At 49.2% G+C, this 21,704-nt stretch overlaps 1 protein-coding gene and 1 long non-coding RNA gene across 6 annotated transcripts; one reads left to right on the forward strand and one right to left on the reverse strand.

Moving 5' to 3' along the window:
- Positions 1-3,192: 3,192 nt before the first annotated feature.
- Positions 3,193-8,628, forward strand: CYP1A2 (cytochrome P450 family 1 subfamily A member 2). 2 transcript variants are annotated; one of them, XM_037010158.2, is made up of 7 exons: positions 3,193-3,329; positions 4,151-5,016; positions 5,584-5,704; positions 6,162-6,251; positions 6,495-6,618; positions 7,424-7,510; positions 8,225-8,628. In XM_037010158.2, exons 2-7 carry the CDS (start codon positions 4,186-4,188, stop codon positions 8,517-8,519), a joined length of 1,548 nt encoding a protein of 515 aa, XP_036866053.2. In that variant the 5' UTR covers positions 3,193-3,329; positions 4,151-4,185; the 3' UTR covers positions 8,520-8,628. The 2 variants fall into 2 exon arrangements, with proteins under 2 accessions (XP_036866053.2, XP_036866054.2); XM_037010159.2 differs by having other exon boundaries at positions 3,221-3,329; positions 4,177-5,016.
- A 230-nt stretch (positions 8,629-8,858) lies between these two features.
- On the reverse strand, positions 8,859-20,056 carry LOC108388608 (uncharacterized). 4 transcript variants are annotated; one of them, XR_005059048.2, is made up of 6 exons: positions 19,956-20,004; positions 19,698-19,752; positions 17,343-17,838; positions 16,323-16,418; positions 13,728-13,847; positions 8,859-12,813 (listed from the first exon to the last, which is right to left on the reverse strand). It is a non-coding gene; the product is annotated as an uncharacterized lncRNA (long non-coding RNA). The 4 variants fall into 4 exon arrangements; XR_012120800.1 differs by lacking the exon at positions 19,698-19,752 and having other exon boundaries at positions 19,956-20,056; XR_012120801.1 differs by lacking the exons at positions 17,343-17,838; positions 19,698-19,752 and having other exon boundaries at positions 19,956-20,001.
- Between the last annotated feature and the right edge of the window lie 1,648 nt (positions 20,057-21,704).

Here is a 21,704-nt window from a genome sequence, read left to right on the forward strand (position 1 = left end):
TGTATCTTGTAATTGAATAAAAAGTTTTAAGAAAATACCAAAAATGAAAAGATAATGTCTCATGGAGAAGTCCAAATAATTTATATAGATAGCCCATCCTCAAGGAGGGGAAGAACACTGGGCTCCTTCTATGCGGGCTGTACAACAGTCATTTCTTCCCAAAGAGCATGTTATGGGGAGTCACTGATGGTAGAGAAACTTGATAAACTCCACTCCAGCCAGCTGATGGGGGCCACCATCGATCATCCTAAGGCAGATTGATCATATATACACTGGATATGATGTGATGAAAATGACATTTTACTTCTGTGTCTTCCTGCCAATAACCATAACTCCAGCCTAACCATGCGAGAAACATCAGACAAATTCTAATAGTGGGACATTCTATAGAATGCCTGGTGAGTACACCTAAAAACTTGACCTTGACATCAAAAACAAACAATCTGAGAAATGTCACAGCCAAGGGAAGCATAAAGAGATATGATGCCTCAGTGTGATGCGGAGTCCTCCTTGGTGGGAATCCCAGAACAGGAAAGGACATTAGGTAAAAAACTAAGGAAATCTGAATAAAGTGTGACTTTAGTGAATTAAAGGGGGAGAGAGGGAGAGGGAAGAAAAGAAGGGAGGAAGGAAGAATGGATAAAGAAGATGTGGTGTATATGTGTGTATATATATATATATATATATATATATATATATATACACCCAATGGGATATTATCCAGCCACAAAAAGAGAAATCTTGCCATTTGCAACAACATGGAGGACCCAGAGGATATTATACTAAGTGAAATAAGTCAGTCAAAGACAAATACCATATGATTTCACTTATACGTGGAATCTAAAAAACAAACAAAAATAAGCTCAGAAATACAGAGAATAAACTGTTGGTTGCCACAGGAGAGGGGAGTGGGGTGATGGGTGGAATCAGTGAAGGGGATAAAGAGGTACAAGCTTCCAATTATAAAAGAGCCACATGGATGAAAACTACTAAGGAATATAGTTGGTAATACTATAATAACTTTTTATGGTGACATGGTAACTACACTTACAATGCTGAGCATTTCATAATGTATATAATAGTCAAATCACTATGTTGCACAATTGAAACCAATGTAACATTGTACATCAACCATACTTCAATTTTTTTAATGAAAAAAAGTTCAGTCCAGTCTAAATCGAAATTTGCTCCTCACATCCAGCTTAAGGTTTGTCCCCAGCCTCCGCTCACACCTGACCCTGTGGGAAGGGGAGCGGTGTGCTCTGTTTCTGCTCCCCTTTTCCAGCCTCTCCACCAGGAAATGGGAAGGCAGGATACAGGAAGAGGAGCCTATCGTTTTTTATCTGGCTGCTGCTATTTATCTTCCCTCTTGACTAAGGATGCTCTTGTGTGTAGTAGACATTCCACTGCCAGCTTCTGAGTCCCATCAGTGTCGCCCCGAGAATGCTGTTCCTAACATAGCTGATAGACTCTTGGCTGACCTCCTGCCCCCACCCCCAGTTCATCCCTGCAGTGAATGCCCTGAGGCCGGTCACTGCTGGGGTCCCCTCCCCTCTGCACTGCAGTGCCATGCATCAGCTCAAGTCCAGGTCCCTTCGGCATGGTCACACACCTCTCAGGAGACTCACGCCCTGGCACCAGTACTCAGCTCAGGCCTTGCGGCTACCCTCTGCTGCCTCCCCTACCACCGGCTGCTCCACTTAGTCTCTGTGTCCACATATTTCCCCCAAATCAAGGGATACAGGTCAAGCAGGTGCAGAGTGTAGTGAGGCCCAGAGCACAATCTTCTAAAGGTTTAAATCCCAGCTCTAACACACTGCTATGTGACCTAGAATAAATTACACAACTTCTTTGCGCCTCTATTATCCATTGTAATATGAGAGTAGTGTTAATTTCTATCCCATAGCATTACTGAGGATGGTTTTTGTTGATATGTATAAAGCCCTGAGAACAACGCTGGGCCCATAAGTATGGAGGGCTCCAAAGTGTATGCTAACTATACAAATGCCTCAGTCTCCCGCACCATTCTCCAACCCACCTGGACTCTTGGCTGGGGAAGGAATTGCACTTTTCCCCTTGCAGATATCTCTCTCTCAAAGCTGTATCTCCTGGACTCCCCTCACTTAGCTTTGGGAGATGGGGGATTCCTCCTTCCTTCCCCAGGGGGACAGAGAACCAATATGGGACTCCTTACGGAGCCACAGCCCTCTGCTTAAGGCCCCCTTTCATTCCATAAACACCCACATACCCTCGCCTAGCCTAACAGAGAGCTGACATTTACCATAGCTACTCTCTCTCCTTTGTATAGATACCAGATAGATATATACTTTAAAGAGAACGATTTAAAATTAAGTTGCAGAAATCATGACACTTCACCCCTAAACACTACAAAATTAACTTCCTAAGAATATTAACTAAAATATACTCCCACATACCCATGATACTATATTCACTCCCAAGAAAATTAACATCGATTCCATAATATCATCTTATCTCCAGTCCATGTTCATGTATCTCCAGTTGTCCCAAGAAAGTCTTGTAGCTTTAAAAAAAATTTTTTGAATCCAGGGTCCAATCAAGGTTTACCTGTTGCATTTTGCTGTTATGTCTATCTAGTTGTTTGCTCTAGAAAAGGCCTTGGTTTTGTTTTGTTTTTTTAATTGACCATTTTGAAGAGCCCAAGTTAGTTGCCATGAAGAACAGCCCACAGCATGGATTTTCTTCAGATTTTCAATGTCTTGACATCTCTTAACAGGGGGGAGGAGGGCGAGGCGGCACTCTTCAGAATGCAGGGTCCTCATTAACCGCTGTTTTCAGATTGAGGACTTGGGCTGAAATACAGCCGTGGCCAGAACATACCCATTCCTCACCTGGTTTTGCAGACTGTTGGAGGGACACCACAGGCACCCTCCTCACCAGACTGGCCCAGACTGGGCATCCAGACAGGGGCACTTCTCATGGGTATGGTCTGGAAGAAGGCTGGACCAGCCCAGAGGCCTTCTGCTTCCAGCATCCTGCCCACAAGAGAAATAAGCCCCCCAGTAAGCTCTGGACCCTGAAAGGAGCTGGACATTCCTCCCCAAGGACAGCCCCCATCCCTGAAAGGTTGCCCCTTGCTCCTGGGCCCTGGGTCATTGGTGGAGCTGAAGGATCATGGTCCGAGGCCAAGCACCAATCCTTCCAACTTTATTCAGTGTCTTTGATCTCAGGTGACCGGATATCTGGGCCAATCTGATAGGAGCTGGTATTTATAAAAGATCCCCTCACCCAGAACCAGGAGCTCCGTGCCAGCCTCCACAACACAGCTGATCTCCAGCACCTGCCTCCAGGTACCTTTCTCAGGCCCTGGGATCTCTACATCTATTTTGGGAGTCAGTGGACATGGAGGGATTGGGGGACCCTGGGTTAGGCGTAGGAAGCCTGAATTCTAGTTCTTGCTGCGCAGCTCCGGACCTCAGTTTCTTCATTTGTAAAGGAGCAGTTTGGACTGGGCCACCTCTAAGGACCTTTGTGTGACTGTAGTGGAGAGATGGGAGGGGTTTTCACCAGGCAAGAGGGCAACCCTGACCCTGGCTGCAGCCCAAGACCTCAGGTTCCAAGACCTTAAGGGGACGGACACTCGTCCCCAGAGGAGATGCCCTTCTTGGTCTCAATAAAGAACACCCTGGGGAAGGGGGCATCACGAGCCATTCACATCAGCCCTGGGACCTCGGCCCCTCAATGTTGCTGGGTGCCCCCCTGTTTCCTGGGTATGAGGAGGAATCGGCAGGAAACCAGCACGGGCAGGGACTCTGGCAGAGTGCCCAGTGTAACCCTGCACCGAGGGCTGACAGGAGGGACTCCCTGTTTTGTACTGGTCACTTGCCTCCGTTTCAGTCTCAGAATTGGAAACTGAGCTGATGTGCAGAGGGGAAGGCCAGGGCTGGGAGTTCAGACACGCAGGGTGGGAATCTCAAGGCTCCTTACCAGGGATATGTGTCAAGCATCTCAGACCCTGTGATGTGCTCAGGGTCAGCTCCTGGGACACAGGACCCACAGTGGATGTATCCTAGTCTTTCTGGTGTCCAGCCACGCACAGAACATTTACCAGTGTTCATTGACTGAGAGAGTAGATGAATGACTGAATCACTGGTTTCATCTCATCCCTCAGCCTGTCCTCTCCTTCTTCCCCGGTAGTCGGGACGGATGGCATTGTACCAGCTCAGCCCCTTCTCAGCCACAGAGCTTCTCCTGGCCTCTGCCATCTGCTGCCTGGTATTCTGGGTGGTCAGGGCCTGGCAGCCTCAGGTCCCCAAAGGCCTGAAGAGTCCCCCAGGGCCCTGGGGCTGGCCTCTGCTCGGGCACCTGCTGACCTTGGGGAAGAACCCACACCTGGCGCTGTCGAGGCTGAGCCAGCGTTACGGGGATGTGCTGCAGATCCGCATCGGCTGCACGCCCGTGGTGGTGCTCAGTGGCCTGGACACCATCCAGCAGGCCCTGGTGCGGCAAGGCGACGATTTCAAGGGCCGGCCCGACCTCTACAGCTTCACCTTGGTTACTGATGGCCAGAGCCTGACCTTCAACCCAGACTCTGGGCCGGTGTGGGCCGCCCGCCGGCGCCTGGCCCAGAGTGCCCTCAACACCTTCTCCATTGCCTCAAATCCAGCTTCCTTGTCCTCCTCCTACCTGGAGGAGCATGTGAGCAAGGAGGCCGAGGCCCTCCTTGGCAGGTTCCAGGCGCTGATGGCAGGGGCCGGGCGCTTCGAACCCTACAGCCAAGTGGTGGTGTCAGTGGCCCGTGTCATAGGAGCTATGTGCTTCGGGCAGCACTTCCCCCAGCAAAGTGAGGAAATGCTCAGCCTCGTGAACAACAGCCATGAGTTCGTGGAGAACGCCACCTCTGGGAACCCCCTGGACTTCTTCCCTTTCCTTCGATACGTGCCCAGCGCCTCCCGACAGAGGTTCAAGGACTTCAACAGGAGGTTCACGCAGTTCCTGCAGAAAATAGTCCAGCAGCATTATCAGGACTTTGACAAGGTGAGCCCGGGGTGCCGGTGACGAGGGCACACGCTGCAGGGGCTGTGCATGGGCCCCCTCGCCCGAGTCCGGGGTACCCGCACGGCCTTGGCGGGCTCTGGGATGCCTCGGGCTGGCCGTGTGTCCTGGAGCCGATCCCTCTCCCTCTGTGGCCTCAGTTCCCCATAGCCTTTAGCTTCCCTTTCAGGGCTGCTCGGATCCCAGAGAGATAAGGCAGCGAATGGGGCCTTGGCAGAGCTCTGCCATGTGCGGGGCTGTTATCGCGAGGAGGAAAGTCTTTGTTCTGGAGGAACCTGAGCCCCGGCAGACTAATGCCCAGCTCAGATGTCACTTTGCTTCCCTGCACTCACAACAACCTCCTCCTTTGAAATTAGACACCAGGGGTTCTTGGGGGAAGAGCCAATGAGGCATGAAATGACACTTTAAGCCCTACCCAAGACTGCTACCAGCTCCCTCTGTGAGTCCAACCCACTGCCCGGAGGCCAGGGCAATGCTAGATGGGGTGGGGCACGGGGCAGTCTTTGGCCCTGGAGGTTCCAGGGTTCTTCTGAGCATGTACCTCCACAGAACACCGTCCAGGACATCACAGGCGCCCTGTTCAAGCACAGCGAGAAGGACTCCAGAGCCAGCGGCGGCCTCATCCCCCATGAGAAGATCATCAACCTTGTCAATGATATTTTTGGGGCCGGTAGGAGCCAAACCCCTGCCCCTCCATCCATCAGGGCTTGCTCTTCTCCCACAGCCTTTCCCAGCCCCCAAGTCCATCATACAACTCACCAACCACATGCCAAGTGGCGCAGGACACAGAGATCTGGCCCACTTCTGGGTTTGAGCTCAGGCCATGTGAACGACTCCCAGTGGAAACTCAACCAAGTCCCTTCCTCCTCCAAGCTTCAGTTTCCCCATTAAAGAATAAAGTTTTCTCTGCACTGTAAGTCTAGGCACCTGTCATTCTAGCAGCTGGTTACAAAAGCAGTCACTCAAGTTTACGTTGTAGAGACCTGGTCTCTGCCATCAGAAAACTTATGGCATAGTGGGTGGGAGGCAGAGAAAAACAATGCTTAGAACATACATGGTGGGTGGTTGGCGACGCTGGTTCCTGGTAACTGTCTTTCTTCCTTCCTCATCTACCCCATGCTGCCCAGGGTTTGACACAGTCACAACAGCCATCTCCTGGAGCCTTATGTACCTTGTGACAAATCCTGAGATACAGAGGAAGATCCAGGAGGAACTAGGTAGGTGGTGTCCCTCAACCTTCTGGCAGAGAGAAGACTTGGGGTCCCAGGTCATTTATGCAAGCCCCAGGCATACAATAATGCCCATCCTTGCCTAAAGGATTTGGGGGTGGAGACAGTGTGTTTCAAGCATATAAACAGACATAGTACCACAAAGAGTGACACCTGGTATAGTAGGGGGCACAGACGTCATGGAGCAGTCAGGGCAGCCCTAAGCCCTACCTGGTCCTTTGTGTTCTGCAGATGCAGTGATTGGCAGGGAGCGGCGGCCCCGGCTCTCAGACAGACCCCAGCTGCCCTATCTGGAGGCCTTCATCCTAGAGACCTTCCGACACTCCTCCTTCGTCCCCTTCACTATTCCTCACTGGTGAGGCCTCCCTATTCTGCCTTCCTACCTCTTGCCATTTCCTTCTTGGCCGTGACACCAGGTTCCTTAATAACTTTAGCCTCTGGTCTAGTCTGCCCTATCCCGTCCAAACATGATCAAACCATGCCGATCTCAAGAGACAGTCATGCTCCTGACCTCTGCTCACATTCCCATCCTACAAATACTCTCAGTCCAGTCAGGCTGGATTCACTATACCCCATAAGCATGATTCAGCAGGCCTCCAATTTTGTTTATGTTGGACCTTCTACCTGGAATGCCTTCTACCCTCCACTCTGGCTACTGGCATCCTATCTTTCCCAAGGTCAGTTCTGACACAAACTTCCCCTACCCTAGATTTTCTTGACTCATCCAGTTGGCACAACTTCATTCTCTGATATCTTGTCGGAACTTACGCCATATGTCCTTGATTATGTCCTGAGATTTTGACAATGTCAAGAGAGTTAGTGAGCATTTACTTGTGCCCACGTATTGACCTAGTTATTCCCAGAGTAAGAGACCTGACTTCTCCGTCAGGTTGGGAACTCCCCAGACTGGCCCAGACTGCTGCTTCTTGGCTCCAGAGAATGGCCAAGGGCACAGCTGGGCACAAACAGAAGTTCAAGTTGAAGAACAGGAGCTGAGGAAGGGGAAGGATAATTTAACTGCTTCCCTGCTCCCGACATTCCCTCATGATGTAGGACATGGAGACTGTGGTGGGCAGGTTATTGGGGTGGGTAGGGGTAGCTCCCAAAGACATGCCCGGCTTTCCTGCCCCTGAGACTGACAGACCTCTTTCCCTCCTCAGCACAACAAGGGACACGACCCTGAATGACTACTATATCCCCAAGAAATGCTGTGTCTTCATAAACCAGTGGCAGGTCAACCATGACCAGTGAGTATATATCCCCTGCTAAAAAATGTGTAAAGTTCTTCAGTCAGGAACACTGTCTGTCCCCCTAGGAGCTGGTCATATAATAAAGGAATGATGCCTCAATTGCTATATAACCTGCTCTAAGTAACAGAATTGACGTCTATGTTTCTCAAACATTAGTGAACAAAAGAATTGGCCAGGAAGTTGGTCACAGATTACATACCCCATCCCCTGAGATCCCACTTTAATAAGTAAGGTGGAGTATTTCAGGGAATTCTAGTGTGAACACCCTAGGGAACTCTCTTTGGAAAATCCCACTTGAGTCTATAGGTAGGGAAACCATATAATTTACCATCCAAACAGGGGTACTTCTGACTTTGAAAAGGGGTGCTATCAATAATTATTCCAAAACAATAAACATAAGCCAGGATGTACTGTTGATTCACCTTGTGTCTTGAGTAGGATGGAGATAAACATGTTCTCCTTCTTTTCATTTCTCTTAATTAAGGCATTTCTTTAACAACTTAAAATTAAAAAACACTATTTTCAAGGCTGATCATTTTAGAAAGACTTTGTAAAATAAATATCAGAATACAGTTTGGTGCCTTTTCCCCATTCCCCTTTTGTTGCTCTCAACTTATTCTAACGTTTGTACTATCAACAGAAGTCTTCTCCAGACCTTTCCTCCAGGGCCTCCCCAACCCAGAAATCCCATCTCCTCTATTCCCCTTACAGGAAGCAGTGGGGGGACCCTGACAAGCTCCGGCCGGAGCGATTTCTCAATGCTGACGGCACCATCAACAAGACCATGAGTGAGAAGGTGATGATGTTTGGCATGGGCAAGCGCCGGTGCATAGGAGAGGTCCTGGCCAAGTGGGAGGTCTTCCTCTTTCTGGCCATCTTGCTGCAGCAGATGGAGTTCAGTGTGCCACCAGGCATAAAAGTAGACCTAACGTCCACTTTCGGGCTGACCATGAAGCATGCACGCTGTGAGCATGTCCAGGCACGGCGACGCTTCCCCATCAAGTGAAAGATGCATCAGCATGCTGACGCAAAGGGGAAGATGGGGATCAGCCATGGGACCACAGCCCCTGTTTCTTTCTTTTTTTTTTTTGAATAAAAACTTTATTGAGATATAATTTGCATACCATACAATTCACCTCCTTAAAGTGTATAATCCAGTGGCTCTTAATACAAAGAAGTAAAAAGCTCAGACTTACCAACTTTACATTTCCCTGTTGCGCTACCAGAGACGGGTAAGATTCCTCAAGGGAGGAACAACCTAAGACAGGCACAGTCGCAGGGGGGCCATCAGGTGAGAATTTGGGGATCAACAGAGGTGAGGCTCAGAACCTCACCCCCCCTGCTTTGAGAGAAATCTTCTGCATCCGTGGATGTCTTGCTGCCCTTGTCTAGCCTGGATTAATACTTAGTCCATAGGCACACACCTGATCATCTGATCATCTACATTTGCCTTCTTACAGCACTAAACTATGTTTTCTACCTTTATCTTGCATCTACCTACCACTTCAGCATTTTATTAAAAATAAAAATAATAATAATAATAGGAGAAATGTGGGATCAACATATAAATCAAGTACAAAAATCAAATGAATATTCATATTTGACCTGATGGTTTATAGGTCATATTGCATGATCAAAACCGAAAGTTTCTGTGATGAATACCCTTGTACTGTTCACCATGTAAGAATTTATTCACTCTGTAAGAATTCGTTCACCATGTAAGAACTTGTTCGTTATGCTTCAGAAGATTGGAGACTGACGAGAATTAGGCTTGAGATGGATTAATGATTGTACGTTGAGCATTGACCCCCCTATACTGAATTTTATTGTTGTTAACAACCATTTGATCAATAAATATGAGAGATGCCCTCTCAAAAAAAAAAAAAAAAAAAAAATCCCTACCTTAAAAAAGGAAAAAAAAAAAAAAAAAAAAAAAGTGTATAATCCAGCGGCTCTTAATACACTCAGAGTTGCGCTACCACACCTCAATCAATTTTAGAATTTTTCATCACCCAAAAAAGAAACCCATACCCATTAGCAGCCATTCCTCATCTCTCCCTAACTCACCTCCCTGCCTCATGAAAAACCCGAAGCAAAGCAATCTTGAGAAAGAAGAACAAAGCTAGAGGATCGCACTCCTTGATTTTGGACTGTATTGCAAGGCTATAATAATCAAACAGCATGGTATCAGCATAAAAACAGACACATAGATTAAAAAAACAGAATAGAGAGCCCAGAAACAAACCTATGCATGTATGGTCAATTAATTTGCAACTAAGGAGCCAAGAATACACAGTGGGGAAAGGACAGTCATTTCAATAAATGGTGTTGGGAAAACTGGACAGCCACATGCAAAAGAATGAAACTGGACCCCTATCATGCTATACACAAAACAATGCAAAATGGACCGAAGATTTGAATATAAGAGCTGAAACTATAAAACTCTTAGAGGAAAACATAGGTAGTAGGCTCCTTGAGTTGTGGATCTTACCTCAAAACAAAGGTCCCAAAAGCAAAAATAAACAAATGAGACCACTTCAAACTAAAAAGCTTTTCTGCACAGCAAAAGAAACAATCAACAAAATGAGAAGCCTGCCTACTAAATGGGAGAAAATATTTGCAAATCACACATCCAATAAAGGGTTAAAATCCAATATATATAAAGAACCCATACGACTCAATAGCCCATACGACTCAATAGCAAAAATTAAACAAACAACCGATGTAAAAGTGGGCAGAGGATCTGAATAGACATTTTTCCAGATAAAACATTCTGATGGCCAATAGTCACATGAAAAGGTGTTCAACAGGGAATGTTGTTCAATCGTTGGAAATGCAAATCAAAACCACAGTGACATATCACCTCACACTTGTCAGAATGGCTATTACCAAAAAGGCAAGAAATAACAAATGTTGGCAAAGATGTGGTGGAAAGGAAACCCTTTTCCCCATTCCTACTGTTGGTGGGAATATAAATTGGTGCAGTCACTATGGAAAGCAATATGGAGGTTTCTCAAAAAACTAGAAATTGAAAAACTACAAGACCCAATAATTTCACTTCTGGGAATTTATTTGAATAAAACAAAACCACAAATTCAAAAAGATATATGCATTCTTATGTTTACTGCAGCATTATTTACAATAGTCAAGAAACGGGAGCAATCTAACTGTCCAACAACAGATGAACGGGTAAAGAAAATGTGATAAATATACACAATGGAATATTATTTGGTCATAAAAGAAGAAGGAAATCTTGCCATTTGCAACATAGATGGGCCTATGATCATTTTGCTAAGTGAAATAAGTCAGATAAAGACAAGTACTATATTATCTCAGGTATATGTGGAATCTAAAAAATAAAACCCCTAAACAAAGTGAGCTCATGGGTACAGAAAACAGATTGGTAGTTGCCAGTGGGTTGTGGGGAGGGTGAAATGGGTGAAGTGGTTTAAAGTACATGCTTCCAGGTTTAAAATAAATACATCCTGGGGATATAATGTATAGAATGATGACTGTAATTAATAATACTATATTGCATATTTGAAAGTTGCTAAAGATTAGATCTTCTCCTGGCTCAGGAAAAAAAAGAGTGAATCTTAAAAGTTCTCACCCCAAGAAAAAAAATTGTAACTATGTATGGTGATAAATGTTAACTAGACTTGTGGTGATTATTTCCTAATAATGCAAGTATCAAATCATTAGGTTGTATACCTGGCACCAATAAAATACTACAAGCCAAATGTATCTCAATTTTTTTTAAAAAATGAAAAATAGTGGAGAAATTTTAACACCTGTGCGTTATGCATTGCTAGTGGGAATATAAAATGATGCAGTCACTGTGGAAAATGGTCTGGTGGTCCCTCAAAAAGCTAAACATAGAATTACCATGTGACCCAGAAATTCCACTCTTAGGCATATACCCAAAAGAATTGAAAACAGGTGTTCAAATGTCTATACAGGAATGTTGATAGCAGTGTTATTCACAATAGTTAAGACATGGAAGCAATGGTGGTGCCCAGGAACAGATGAATGGATTAACAAAATGTGGCATAGACATGCAATGGAATATTATTCAGCTACAAACAAGAATGACATGCTGATGCATACTACGACATGAATAAAACTTGAAAACATAATGTTAAGTGAAATAAGCCAGATAAGAAAAGGTCAAATATTGTATGATTCCACTTATATGAGGTACCTAGAATAGGCGAGCTCATAGAGACAGAACGTGTAACAGAGGTTACCAGGGGCTGGGAAGGAGGGAAGAATGGAGAAGTATTGGTTAATGAGCACAGGGCTTCTGCCTGGGATGACAAAGAAGCTCTAGAAATGGATACTAGTGGTGGTTTGACAGTGTGAATATCCTTAATGCCACTGAATCACACGCTTTAAAATGGCCCAAATGGTCAATTTGTTATGTATATTTTACCACATTTTTTAGACAAGGTGATTAACACAGTGAAATGTCCATGCATTAAAATAAATGATTATTACCAAAGTCACAAAAAGACATAGAGGAACTTTAGATACATATTGATAAGGGAAAGAAGCCAATCTGAAAAGGTTACCTACTTTATAATTCCAACTATGTGACATCCTGGAAAAGACAAAACTATAGAGGCAGTAAAAACATTGGTGGCTGCCAGGAGTTCAGAGCAGTGGGGATGGGAGGAGAGAGACAGCAGGTGGAGCATACAGGATTTTTAGGGTAGCGACACTTTCATGTATGATATTGTAACAGTGGATACACAGCATGTACATTTGTCAAAACCCACTGAACATACAACATAGAGAGTGAATCCTAATGTAAACTTTGCACTTTAGTTAATAAACATGTATCAACACTGGTTCACCAATTGTAAAATATGTACCTGCTAAAGCAAGGTGTTACTTCTAGGGGAAACTGGGAGCAGGCAGGGCAGATAAAGGAGAAATCTCTTTACTTTCCACTCATTTTTTTCTATAACCTAAAGCTGCTCAAAAAAATGTCTGTCAGTGAAAAACGCAAGAAGGCAAGCAACACAATGAACTATTGCCAAAACAGTTTCAAAAGGCCCAGGCCTTCCCCTCTCTCCCCTCTCCTGGGGTGGAGCACTCGCCATGCACCCTTGTGCAGTGGCAGAGCCCCCCTTTTCCACCTCCAATGTTTCCACCTGCTGAATGGAGGCAGAGTTGGATCCACTGACCTCCTGAGAGCCCTAGGCTCTAAGTGTGTGACAGGTTTGCTTTGTTCTTTACAGAAGGAGACGACTGTTCGTAGTGTTTTAGCTCCTGTTTGTGAGCAAGGCTCCTCCCCACTGAAAAACAGAGACAGAAAAACAGTTTGAATATGCTGAGACGTGAGCTTCTTTCCTCCCCACACGTACCTAAACTGATCCTGCCTCCCTAATGCCCCTGCAGCCCAAGGCTCTTTTCAAGGACACCCTGTATGTCCTGGAGGGACCAGGTGGCTACAGTGCGATGCCAGAGTGCCCACCCAGGTGTGGGGGGTCAAGCAAGGAACGTGCGGGAGGAATCCTCAGGGAGGATCCCAAGCAGAAGGAGGGGAGAATAACACAGGAAGAATGGCTGGGCCCACTCACTGGTCATGACCCCAACTTTTCGGAATAGACTCATCTAGCCGCATGGGCGGGAGACTGGTTTTTTGCAAAGTGAATCCTTCTTTCCTAATTACCTTTTATCACTGTATTTAGAGATGTGTTCTGTGGAAAAAAATAGTCCCTGACAGTTTAAACTGAAAATTTAATAAGAAGGTGGCTCAAATGGTGACCCAACCATAGGTGTTATAGGCCTAGGAGTGAGTTTGGAGAGTTTTGACCCTGCCAACACCCCCTTTTCAAGTAGCCAGCACACAGCTGCTGGACCCCTCAGCCTGCCCCTTCCGAGCAGTGACCACAAAGACTAATAAGGCTAAGCTGCAGTGCCCCCCTTGGGGTGCCTACCTCACTGAACTCTGGCTGTTACATTCCTTCAGTTTATTTTTTCTTTATTACTAATCAAGCCTCAGCCTTATCTGTCCTACAAATTATAATTCTCTGAGATAAGACGAAAATGAGCCAGACCTTGATTTCCAAAGTGTTTGTTCAGTGGCATAATTGCCCCCCAACATTCTGGAAATAATTATGGTTGTGTATGACTTTGAAAAAATTATATAAGAAGTAAAGACAGCTGGTGTTCTGAGTTGAAATCCCGGAGGTAGGAAGCACTTCACCTGAGCTCCATCCGGCCGTCTCTCTGCCTGCCTTCAAACCCAAGACAGTCTTCACGGAACTTCCACTTCAGCTCACCTGTCAGATGGAGGCGGCACAGCTCTGCTCCAAGGAACCCCAGTCTGAGAGGAGAGACGGAATCCTGCCCTGAGAACAGGAGGAGGGCGTGATCCTGTCCTGAACATGACAGACTAAGGGATGCAGGCCTACCCGGGGGCTCCAGGCCGAGGGGGAAACGAGCCTGCGAGGAGAGTCCCAGCCTGAAGAGGGGATTTCGCCCGGCCCCAGAACTCAGGAAACATGGCCTTGTCGGAGGAAGGAGACACGGCCTGGCTCTGTGAGCTCCAGTGCAGGGGAGCATGGTGCTAACCTTCAGAACTCCTAACTAGTGGGAAACTCCACTGCTGCACCAACAAGCAGAAAGCAGACATGGCCATACTTTGTCAGTCCAAGATTTAGCCAAGGTCCAGCTCCCTGGGGAGTTCCAGGCCCAGTAGTCACCCAACGGTCACTGCCCTAACTGCAGTCAGGAGGTGACCTGAGCTTCTCACGCACACCTGGCCAATCTTTAACTCTCTGACTGACCTAGAGCTTCCATCTGGCCAGGTAGAAGGGCCAAAGTAGAAGCAACTGGACATAGAGACTTTGCACCCCCACTTGCCATTCCTACCCCCCCACAGCAGGCTGGAGGCAGACTGCAACTGTTCTGTCCTGCAACTTCCTGGCAGGGCCCGAACGTACTTTATTGCAGGCTGTTCTCACAACAACTCTAGGCGTTGGGCACCATGATACTCCCCTTAGAGATAAGGAGCCCAAGTCTCACCAAGCATGAGCGGGAGGGTCTCAGAGCTGTGTCGCCTACACCATGGACAGAGTCTGCGGCCTGCGCATGCCTCACTTCCTTAGCCAGGACTGTCTGGATAGGACAAGGCAGTTCAGAAAAACAACATGATCGATGAACCGGATGGAGAGTTGGAAAGGGCACTTGGCTGAAGAATTAGGAGCCCTGAGCTCAGGTTTTAGGTGTAGGTGACCTTGGGCAAGGCCTCAGACCCCCATCTCCAGCCACCGTTACTGCCTTCTCCAGCACCACAGACCTGAAGGAGGGCCACTAACCCTGACCCCTGCTCCAGCCTCGCTTAAGGCTGTGGGACAAATCCGTGAAGGTCTTGCAAACTTTGAGGAGCAGTGCACTGGGGAGGGGTCATTTTGGTGAAGACAAAATGGTGGGAAAAGTCCCGGCCTGGAAATCCCACCTCTGCCTCAAAGGGAACATGAAATGCGTCTCCAATTCTCCCATCATGTCCGGATCAGACCCTCAAGTCCTTGTATCTCAAGCATCACCACCAACCTTTCTATAACTTAGTTCCGGTTCTTGAGAAAAGAGTTTGATGGGCTCAGGTCATTTTTTGAGCTGGGTCATGTAGGTCAGAGGTGAGAGGTTAGCGATTGGGTCCCCTTGGAACACTGTCCACCTCTGGTCCAAACAGGGAAAGCAGTCTGGCTACCTTGGTAGATGGCCCTGCATATCAGGCCCAGAAGAAATAATGACACAGAAAAGCTAACAGAGCCACCTGAGAATCTCCATTTTAATTTTCCTGCCCCAATCATACCCTCGGCCCTCTCTGATACTCTAAGACTGGACCTCCTGACAATTTAAAGAAAGAACCACCACTGATTTTACTCCAAACCAGCTCAGCCCTTCTCTGAGGGGGGCTATGACAGTAGGCCAGGTGGTCCTACCTGGGCCCTTTTTCCCTCAGGGTGACCTTTCTCCAGGGATCCCCTCAGTCCCCATGCAAATGAACCTGGTCATTGGGGACCTACCAGATAGTCCCAGATAAGTCTCAGTCCTAAGGCAACTGGTTCCCCAAGAGGGATTTTTCCAATTGACAAGGATATCTGAGGAGGGAGCAGACTGTCTGAAAGAAGGGTAGTGAGGGCACCGTTGGATGGGGGAAACCAAGCAGAGGCTGGATTTATAGGTTTATAGTCCAAGGTTTATATGGTTCAGAAAACCAGTCCATGAGTCTGCCCTTCACCTTATCCCTGCCTTTGGCTTCTGTCTCTTGGAGGAGGCTGCCACCAGAGGTCATCACACCAAGGATCTGAAGATTAGGACCCCAATCATGAAGCCCCATCCCTCAATGATCTCTCCCTCAAAATTAGGCCCCCAAGACTTTGCACTCCGGGTCCCCTCTGCAATGGCACACACCAGGTTCACAGGAGCCCTCTGGAGTCAGGGCCATAATTCAAAGACGCGCCGCTGTAGTGGTGGCCTCTCAGGCTGTGCGGTGGGGAGGGGGGGAGGATACTTGGCATAAGGAGCCTGCCCCAGTGCCCCTCGCCTCACGCCAGGCAGAGAGGCAGCCTCTGGGCTTCACTGAGGCCACCTGCGCTCTGGCCAGCAGATTCTTCTGATTTTAGAATAACACGGTGATACTTGATACAGTTCCCTAAGCCACCCCTTCACCTCTGCCCCACCCACTCCATCCCTGGTGGGTAATTAATAGGAGTCCGATCCCACAGGGCCTGGGGGAGGGAGAGGGAACAGGCAGGAGGCTGGCTCATGGAGAGAGGTGCGGATCCTTGCTTACCCACAGCGCTGGGCCAGTTACATAAACCTTCTGGGTCTATCTCTTCTCATCTTGCAGCTGGAGACAATAACCCTACCCCACAGGGTCTGAGGGAGGCTTTAAGAGAGAGTAAAGGCACCAGGTATTAGGTCAGTGCTCAAAAAACACGCATACACACATGCGCACACACCAGGAATGCTGGAAAGCATGGTTTCGGGATAGGACTGAGCCCATGGACATGAACCCGGGACAAGTGGGTGGGTTTGCACTGCGGCCATGTGTGCACCAGATACATGTATGAGCTGGCATTCCCGGGACCCTGCGCCCTCTCATTGGGGTCTTGCCAGGGCCTGGGCTCAGCCCACTTCCTTCCACTGCTCCCCGGCCAGAAGCTGGGGGGGCTGGGGGGTGCTGGCGTGCCAGGGAACAATGGGCCCCCAGCCCCTTCCGGCCCATTGCATGAGAAGGAGCTGCCGGAAGGAAACTCACCTCCCAGTGGGATAGGCCCCCTCCCCCTGTGACGCCTGCCCCAGGGAAGCCCAGAGACCCCCCAGGCTGCTCGGGGAAGGGCGTCTGCACCCTCCGGCCTTATCATTCTTTGTGTGTCTCTCCCTACCACCTGGACTGGCTTCCTCACCCCTTCTTTCAAAGACAACCCTGACCCCCTCCCCGGGGGCTGGTTTGGGTCCTCTTGCAAGACCCCAGTGCCTGGCCTCATTCACCTCTCTGTCCCCAGAACTTGGCTTGGCTTGAGCAGTCTCTGTGTGTTGCCCAAGTGAGTAACTGAGTGCAGGAAGCCAGTGCAGGGATGGCCCTGGGCCCCAGGGCTGAGCCAGGAGAGATGAGAGAGAAGAGTCCAGCACGGGCTTCCCCGGAACCACACTGCAGAGAGGGATGAGGTGGGGGCCCCAGAAGTCCCTCCAGAGAGCACAGGGCACGCTGCGGGGGTGCTGAGGAGGCCCCTGCTCTCCTCCAAGAGTCCTTCCAACCCTCAGTTTCATTTGTGTAGCAGCACCTTCACCCACACCCCAACTTTCTCACCCTCACTCCAGGTGAGTTCGGGGGCTCCACCATCAGTCTAGGGCTCTCTCCTGGGGGAGGGAGGGGGTGGAGAGAAAGGCAGGCGGAGAGGGAGAGGGCTGTCGTGCCTCTGTGCCTCTCCGCACCCAGCACTGTGTCCAGAGGGTTCACCCCAGATGGGCTGCAACCAGAGGCTCTGCACAGGAGACACAGTCCGGGCAAGTTTCCCCACCTGGAAGCAGCGTGTGTGTTGGTTTGGGGCAGTGGGCGGGGGGACAGTTGGAAGAGAGATCCCTGCGGCCAGACCCTCCTAGCTGGGCTGTACGACCGATGCTGTAGGCCACAGCACAGCCTTGTTTGATAAGCAGGTGGAAGCTGAGGTCTGCCTGGATCTTGCCCCAGCTACTTGTTTTCCACACCATGGCCCCCCAAAGCTCTGGGCAAGGTTACACAACCCCTGTCCAGGGAGGTGACATCACCAGATCCAGGTGTCCAAGTTCTCAGGTGGGACCATTGCCTGCAAGCAGGAGGAGCAGAAACACACTTTGCAAACCTGTCTATGTACCCTGCCGGCCACCACCCAACATCCACCCCCACCTTAAAGGAAGCATTTATCTGGGGACTGAGAGATTCCTCAATTCTCATGACAAGAAGGACTCTCAGGCACGCGAACAAGACGCTCCTGTGGCCCTGAGGGCACAGGAGATGACAGGCACACCTGCAAACGCATGTCTGGCTGCAAGCACGCACATACTTGGCTGGTATGCTGATCCACCCGAACACACACCTGGCGGACTCATGCACACGTGTACACCTGACCACTCCAGGTCCACACTTGCCCATGCACATGCATCCACAGAGAGTGAGCACCCCCACACATGCAGCCTTATACACACTCCTAGAACTAGCATTTGATATCCATGCCCACTCCTAACCCCTCTCCCCACCAGCCCACTGGTACTCCTGGCTGGGCCACTCCCGGAACTACATCTTCCTGTGGACCCCATGTCCACTTTGGAGGTGGGGTATGTGCACCAGGGGACACGAAGGGATGAACCCCAAGCAGGACCAAGGAGTAGCAGTGAAGTCTAGTGCTGTGTAGCAGATGATAACAACAGTGAGTTTCTGTCCTCAGCAATCCTACCAATTCATTCATTAATTCATACAAGTTTTATTAGAAGGTGACATTTCAAACTAATGTGGGAAAGATATATTATTGAATAAATAATTTTGAAAAAATTGAATACCTCCCTCCCTCCTAACACTGAAATAAATTCAGATGGATCAAAAATTTAAATGTTGGTAATCAAATCATAAAAGGCCAGAAGAAAACATGGAATTGAGTTTTTAAAATAATCTGACAGTGGAAAAAACCTTTCTAAATTTGACACAAGTCCAAAAGCTATAAAAGAAAAGACTGATTCTACTACATAAAAATAAATCATTCTGCATTGAAAAGAATCATAAACAAAGTCAAAAGATACACATACAACAAATGTGTACTGCCTATCTTCCATTTCCCTCCAGATTCCCTCTCTCCCCTTCCCTACCCTGCTCTCTCTATGGGAAGCTGACCTGCAGGAGCTTTATCCATAGGCCCCTTGGCCCTCTGCTTTCTAGGTGGATTCATGGAATGGGAGCTCTGATGGGAGATGGGGACGTGTCCTCTCAGGGGGACAGCTCTCTGCCTGGAGCTCTTGTAACTGCTCCCTCCAAAGGCATCCTCAGGCAGTCAGTACCCATTTTCTTCATCACATAATAATGCTTTAATCCTCACAACAGTCCTACGGGGTGCACACTATATTCAACCCTTTTCACAGATGAGGAACCTAGGCTCAGGAGACAACACATAAATTGCCCAACAAGTGGCAGAGGAAAGACTCAAACCCAGGGGTGGGATGGCAGAAGCCCTGCCCTTAGCTGAACATTAAGATAAATGTGCAATGAATAAGTAAATAAGTGATTCCCACAGCACAGGTGAGGAAACTGGGGTCTAGATAGGAACCTATGGATTTGTGCATGGGCAAGGCCAAAACCCCAGCCTTTATTCTGCCCAGCCAGGCCCCCTCCCAGCTGCCATCACTGCCCGGAGCCACAGGATCCTCTACCAGACTCCCACACAGCTGAGCAAACAGGCAGAAGGTGGGACTGGGCAGGATCTCCTCTCCTCTATCCTAGGGTCAGGCTAAACTCTCTGCCCCCCCCCCCCTGCAGCCACAAGTTGAAGCCCAAGGGGCTCCTGGCATTTCTGCTCTGCCCCTGATGAGTCTGACAAGAGCTGACTTCTACCCAAGCTATTGCCTGACCCCCATCTCCTCACCCAGAGGGGGTCCCAGGCCCCACTCTGAGGGAGGGGTGGAAATCCTGGGGTCTTACCCACAGCTGTGCTTGTGCTAAGTAAGCCAGTGCAGAGCCCAGGGAAGCAGCTGACCTGGGAAGAGACCAGGAAGCACACTCACTACACACAGGCCTGCTCCCCTGCACACCAGTGCCCACTTTGAGCCCTCCGTTCTCTGCAGGGTCTATTTCTTCAGAGGTGTGTGCAAGCCCAGGGTATTGGAAAGCCCGCACCGTGGTCTGCCCACCCATCGGATGACAGGAGACTCCAGGAGGGCCCAAAGCCCACCAGCTTACCACCGTGCCTTAGGTTCCCCTCCTGCGTCCTTCCCCACTGGGCATGCGCACAGCCCTTAGGGGCCTCCTGTCCTCCCGTGCGCGCAAAGCAGGGGTAGTTTGTCCCTAAACGCCCGGCTGGGAAGCTTCCCATACGCTTGCTGTAACTACAGTCTTCAGATTCTACCTTTTTCCAGTAGCAGGATTGGAAAAGGAAACCTGCCTACTGCCCCCACCCCCACCGCCAAAAAAGCCAGGCTCATGCTCTGCAGGAAGGAGAACGGCCCTTCCTCCAACCCCACCCGTAGCTGGCCAATTCTGCACCCCTCTTTCTGTGCCGCTCCTCCTGCCCCAGTCAGTGTTAGTTCTCAGGCCAGCACCGGCCCCCACCCTCCAGCCTGGAGCGGGCGCAGGAAGAATGCAGTCTAGGCCGCCCCCTCGTGGCCATGCCTAGAAGTACATGAAGGACGGTCACCCTCAGCCCTGGGGACCCCATCCCAAATAGGTAATCAAAGGAAAAGTATGTTTATTTCGCAAATGCAACTTCAAGACAAGTCTCAAGTCCTTGCTACTGAGAAATTCTGCAGAAGACACTCAGAAGGGCCAGAGACTGCTCCCGCCGCCCCCTCTCCCATCATTCTTTGGCCTGGTCTTCATAGGCCAACACCAAGTAGAAATTCCTTGTCCACATCCCTACCAGGAATTCAACCTCTGTTCTCTGACCTCCACTGACAGGGAATTAACTTCCCGCGGGGCTGAGCCATCATCCATTCTGAGCGAGGGGCAACAGAAACACTGATGGGGTAGACCCTGGAAATGGCCCGTTCTACACCCCCACCTACCTCTTCTCAGGAATCTTCTATTCAGAGAAATTAAATCCTAGAATCTTGGAGACATCTTGAGTCTAGCCGCCCCCTTGATTCTGCCTAAGAATCAGGCAAAGTTTCCGAGCACTTGCTTACTGCCAGGCCCCTCCTGGAGCTTTGGCCCAGTAAGTCCTCACAACACTGTGAGGGCAGTGTTCCCGTGCCCACCAGGAAGATGGGGACAGAGACAGAGGTCACTGGCCCAGAATGACACCACTAGTCATTTGCAGAGTCGGACTTGACCTCAGCCTTGCTTGGTGGCTCTTGAAAAAAGCCAGGTTCATGATCTGCAGGAAGGAGAATGGCCCTTCCTCCAACCCCACCCTAGCTGTCCAATTCTGCACCCCTCTTTCTGTGCCGCTCCTCCTGCCCCAGCCAGTGTTCTCAGTTCTCAGGCCAGGACCTAGAAGTCCCTGTACAAAAACATGACACCTGGGCCTAAGCCAGGTCTGCTAAGAAGGTTCGGTTAGGCTGTGACGCCAGAAGTTTGACCCCAGTCTGCCCCCTCATATCCTTCCTAATCAGCTCTCCCACCGTGGGGTCCAGTGTCCTGCCCAAACTGTTTCCAGCCCCAGAAGCTCCTCTCTGCCTCCGCAGGGGACTGGCAAGCAGGATGTAATCATGTCCCCCGGCTCACTGCTCCGTCACTACCAGGAGCCTGAGGCCTCCGGAACTGCTGTCTGAGAGACCCCTCGTGGGGCAGGAGGGAGAGCCCAGGCTTTCAGATGGGCAGATCACCTGCTGTGTGCACCCCTTCCATACAGGTAAGATCTACTGTTTGTTCTTGAAGGATGATGATCAGATGGGAGCAAATGTACAAACACCCAGCACGCAGGGGTAGTCAACAAAATGTGCCTCCCTTCTCACCGTCGCCTTCCTCCTGTTACTCAGGAGAACCGCAGGG

This window comes from Manis javanica, chromosome 8 (genome assembly GCF_040802235.1).
Source record: "Manis javanica isolate MJ-LG chromosome 8, MJ_LKY, whole genome shotgun sequence".
In the NCBI taxonomy this organism is placed as follows: Eukaryota; Metazoa; Chordata; class Mammalia; order Pholidota; family Manidae; genus Manis; species Manis javanica.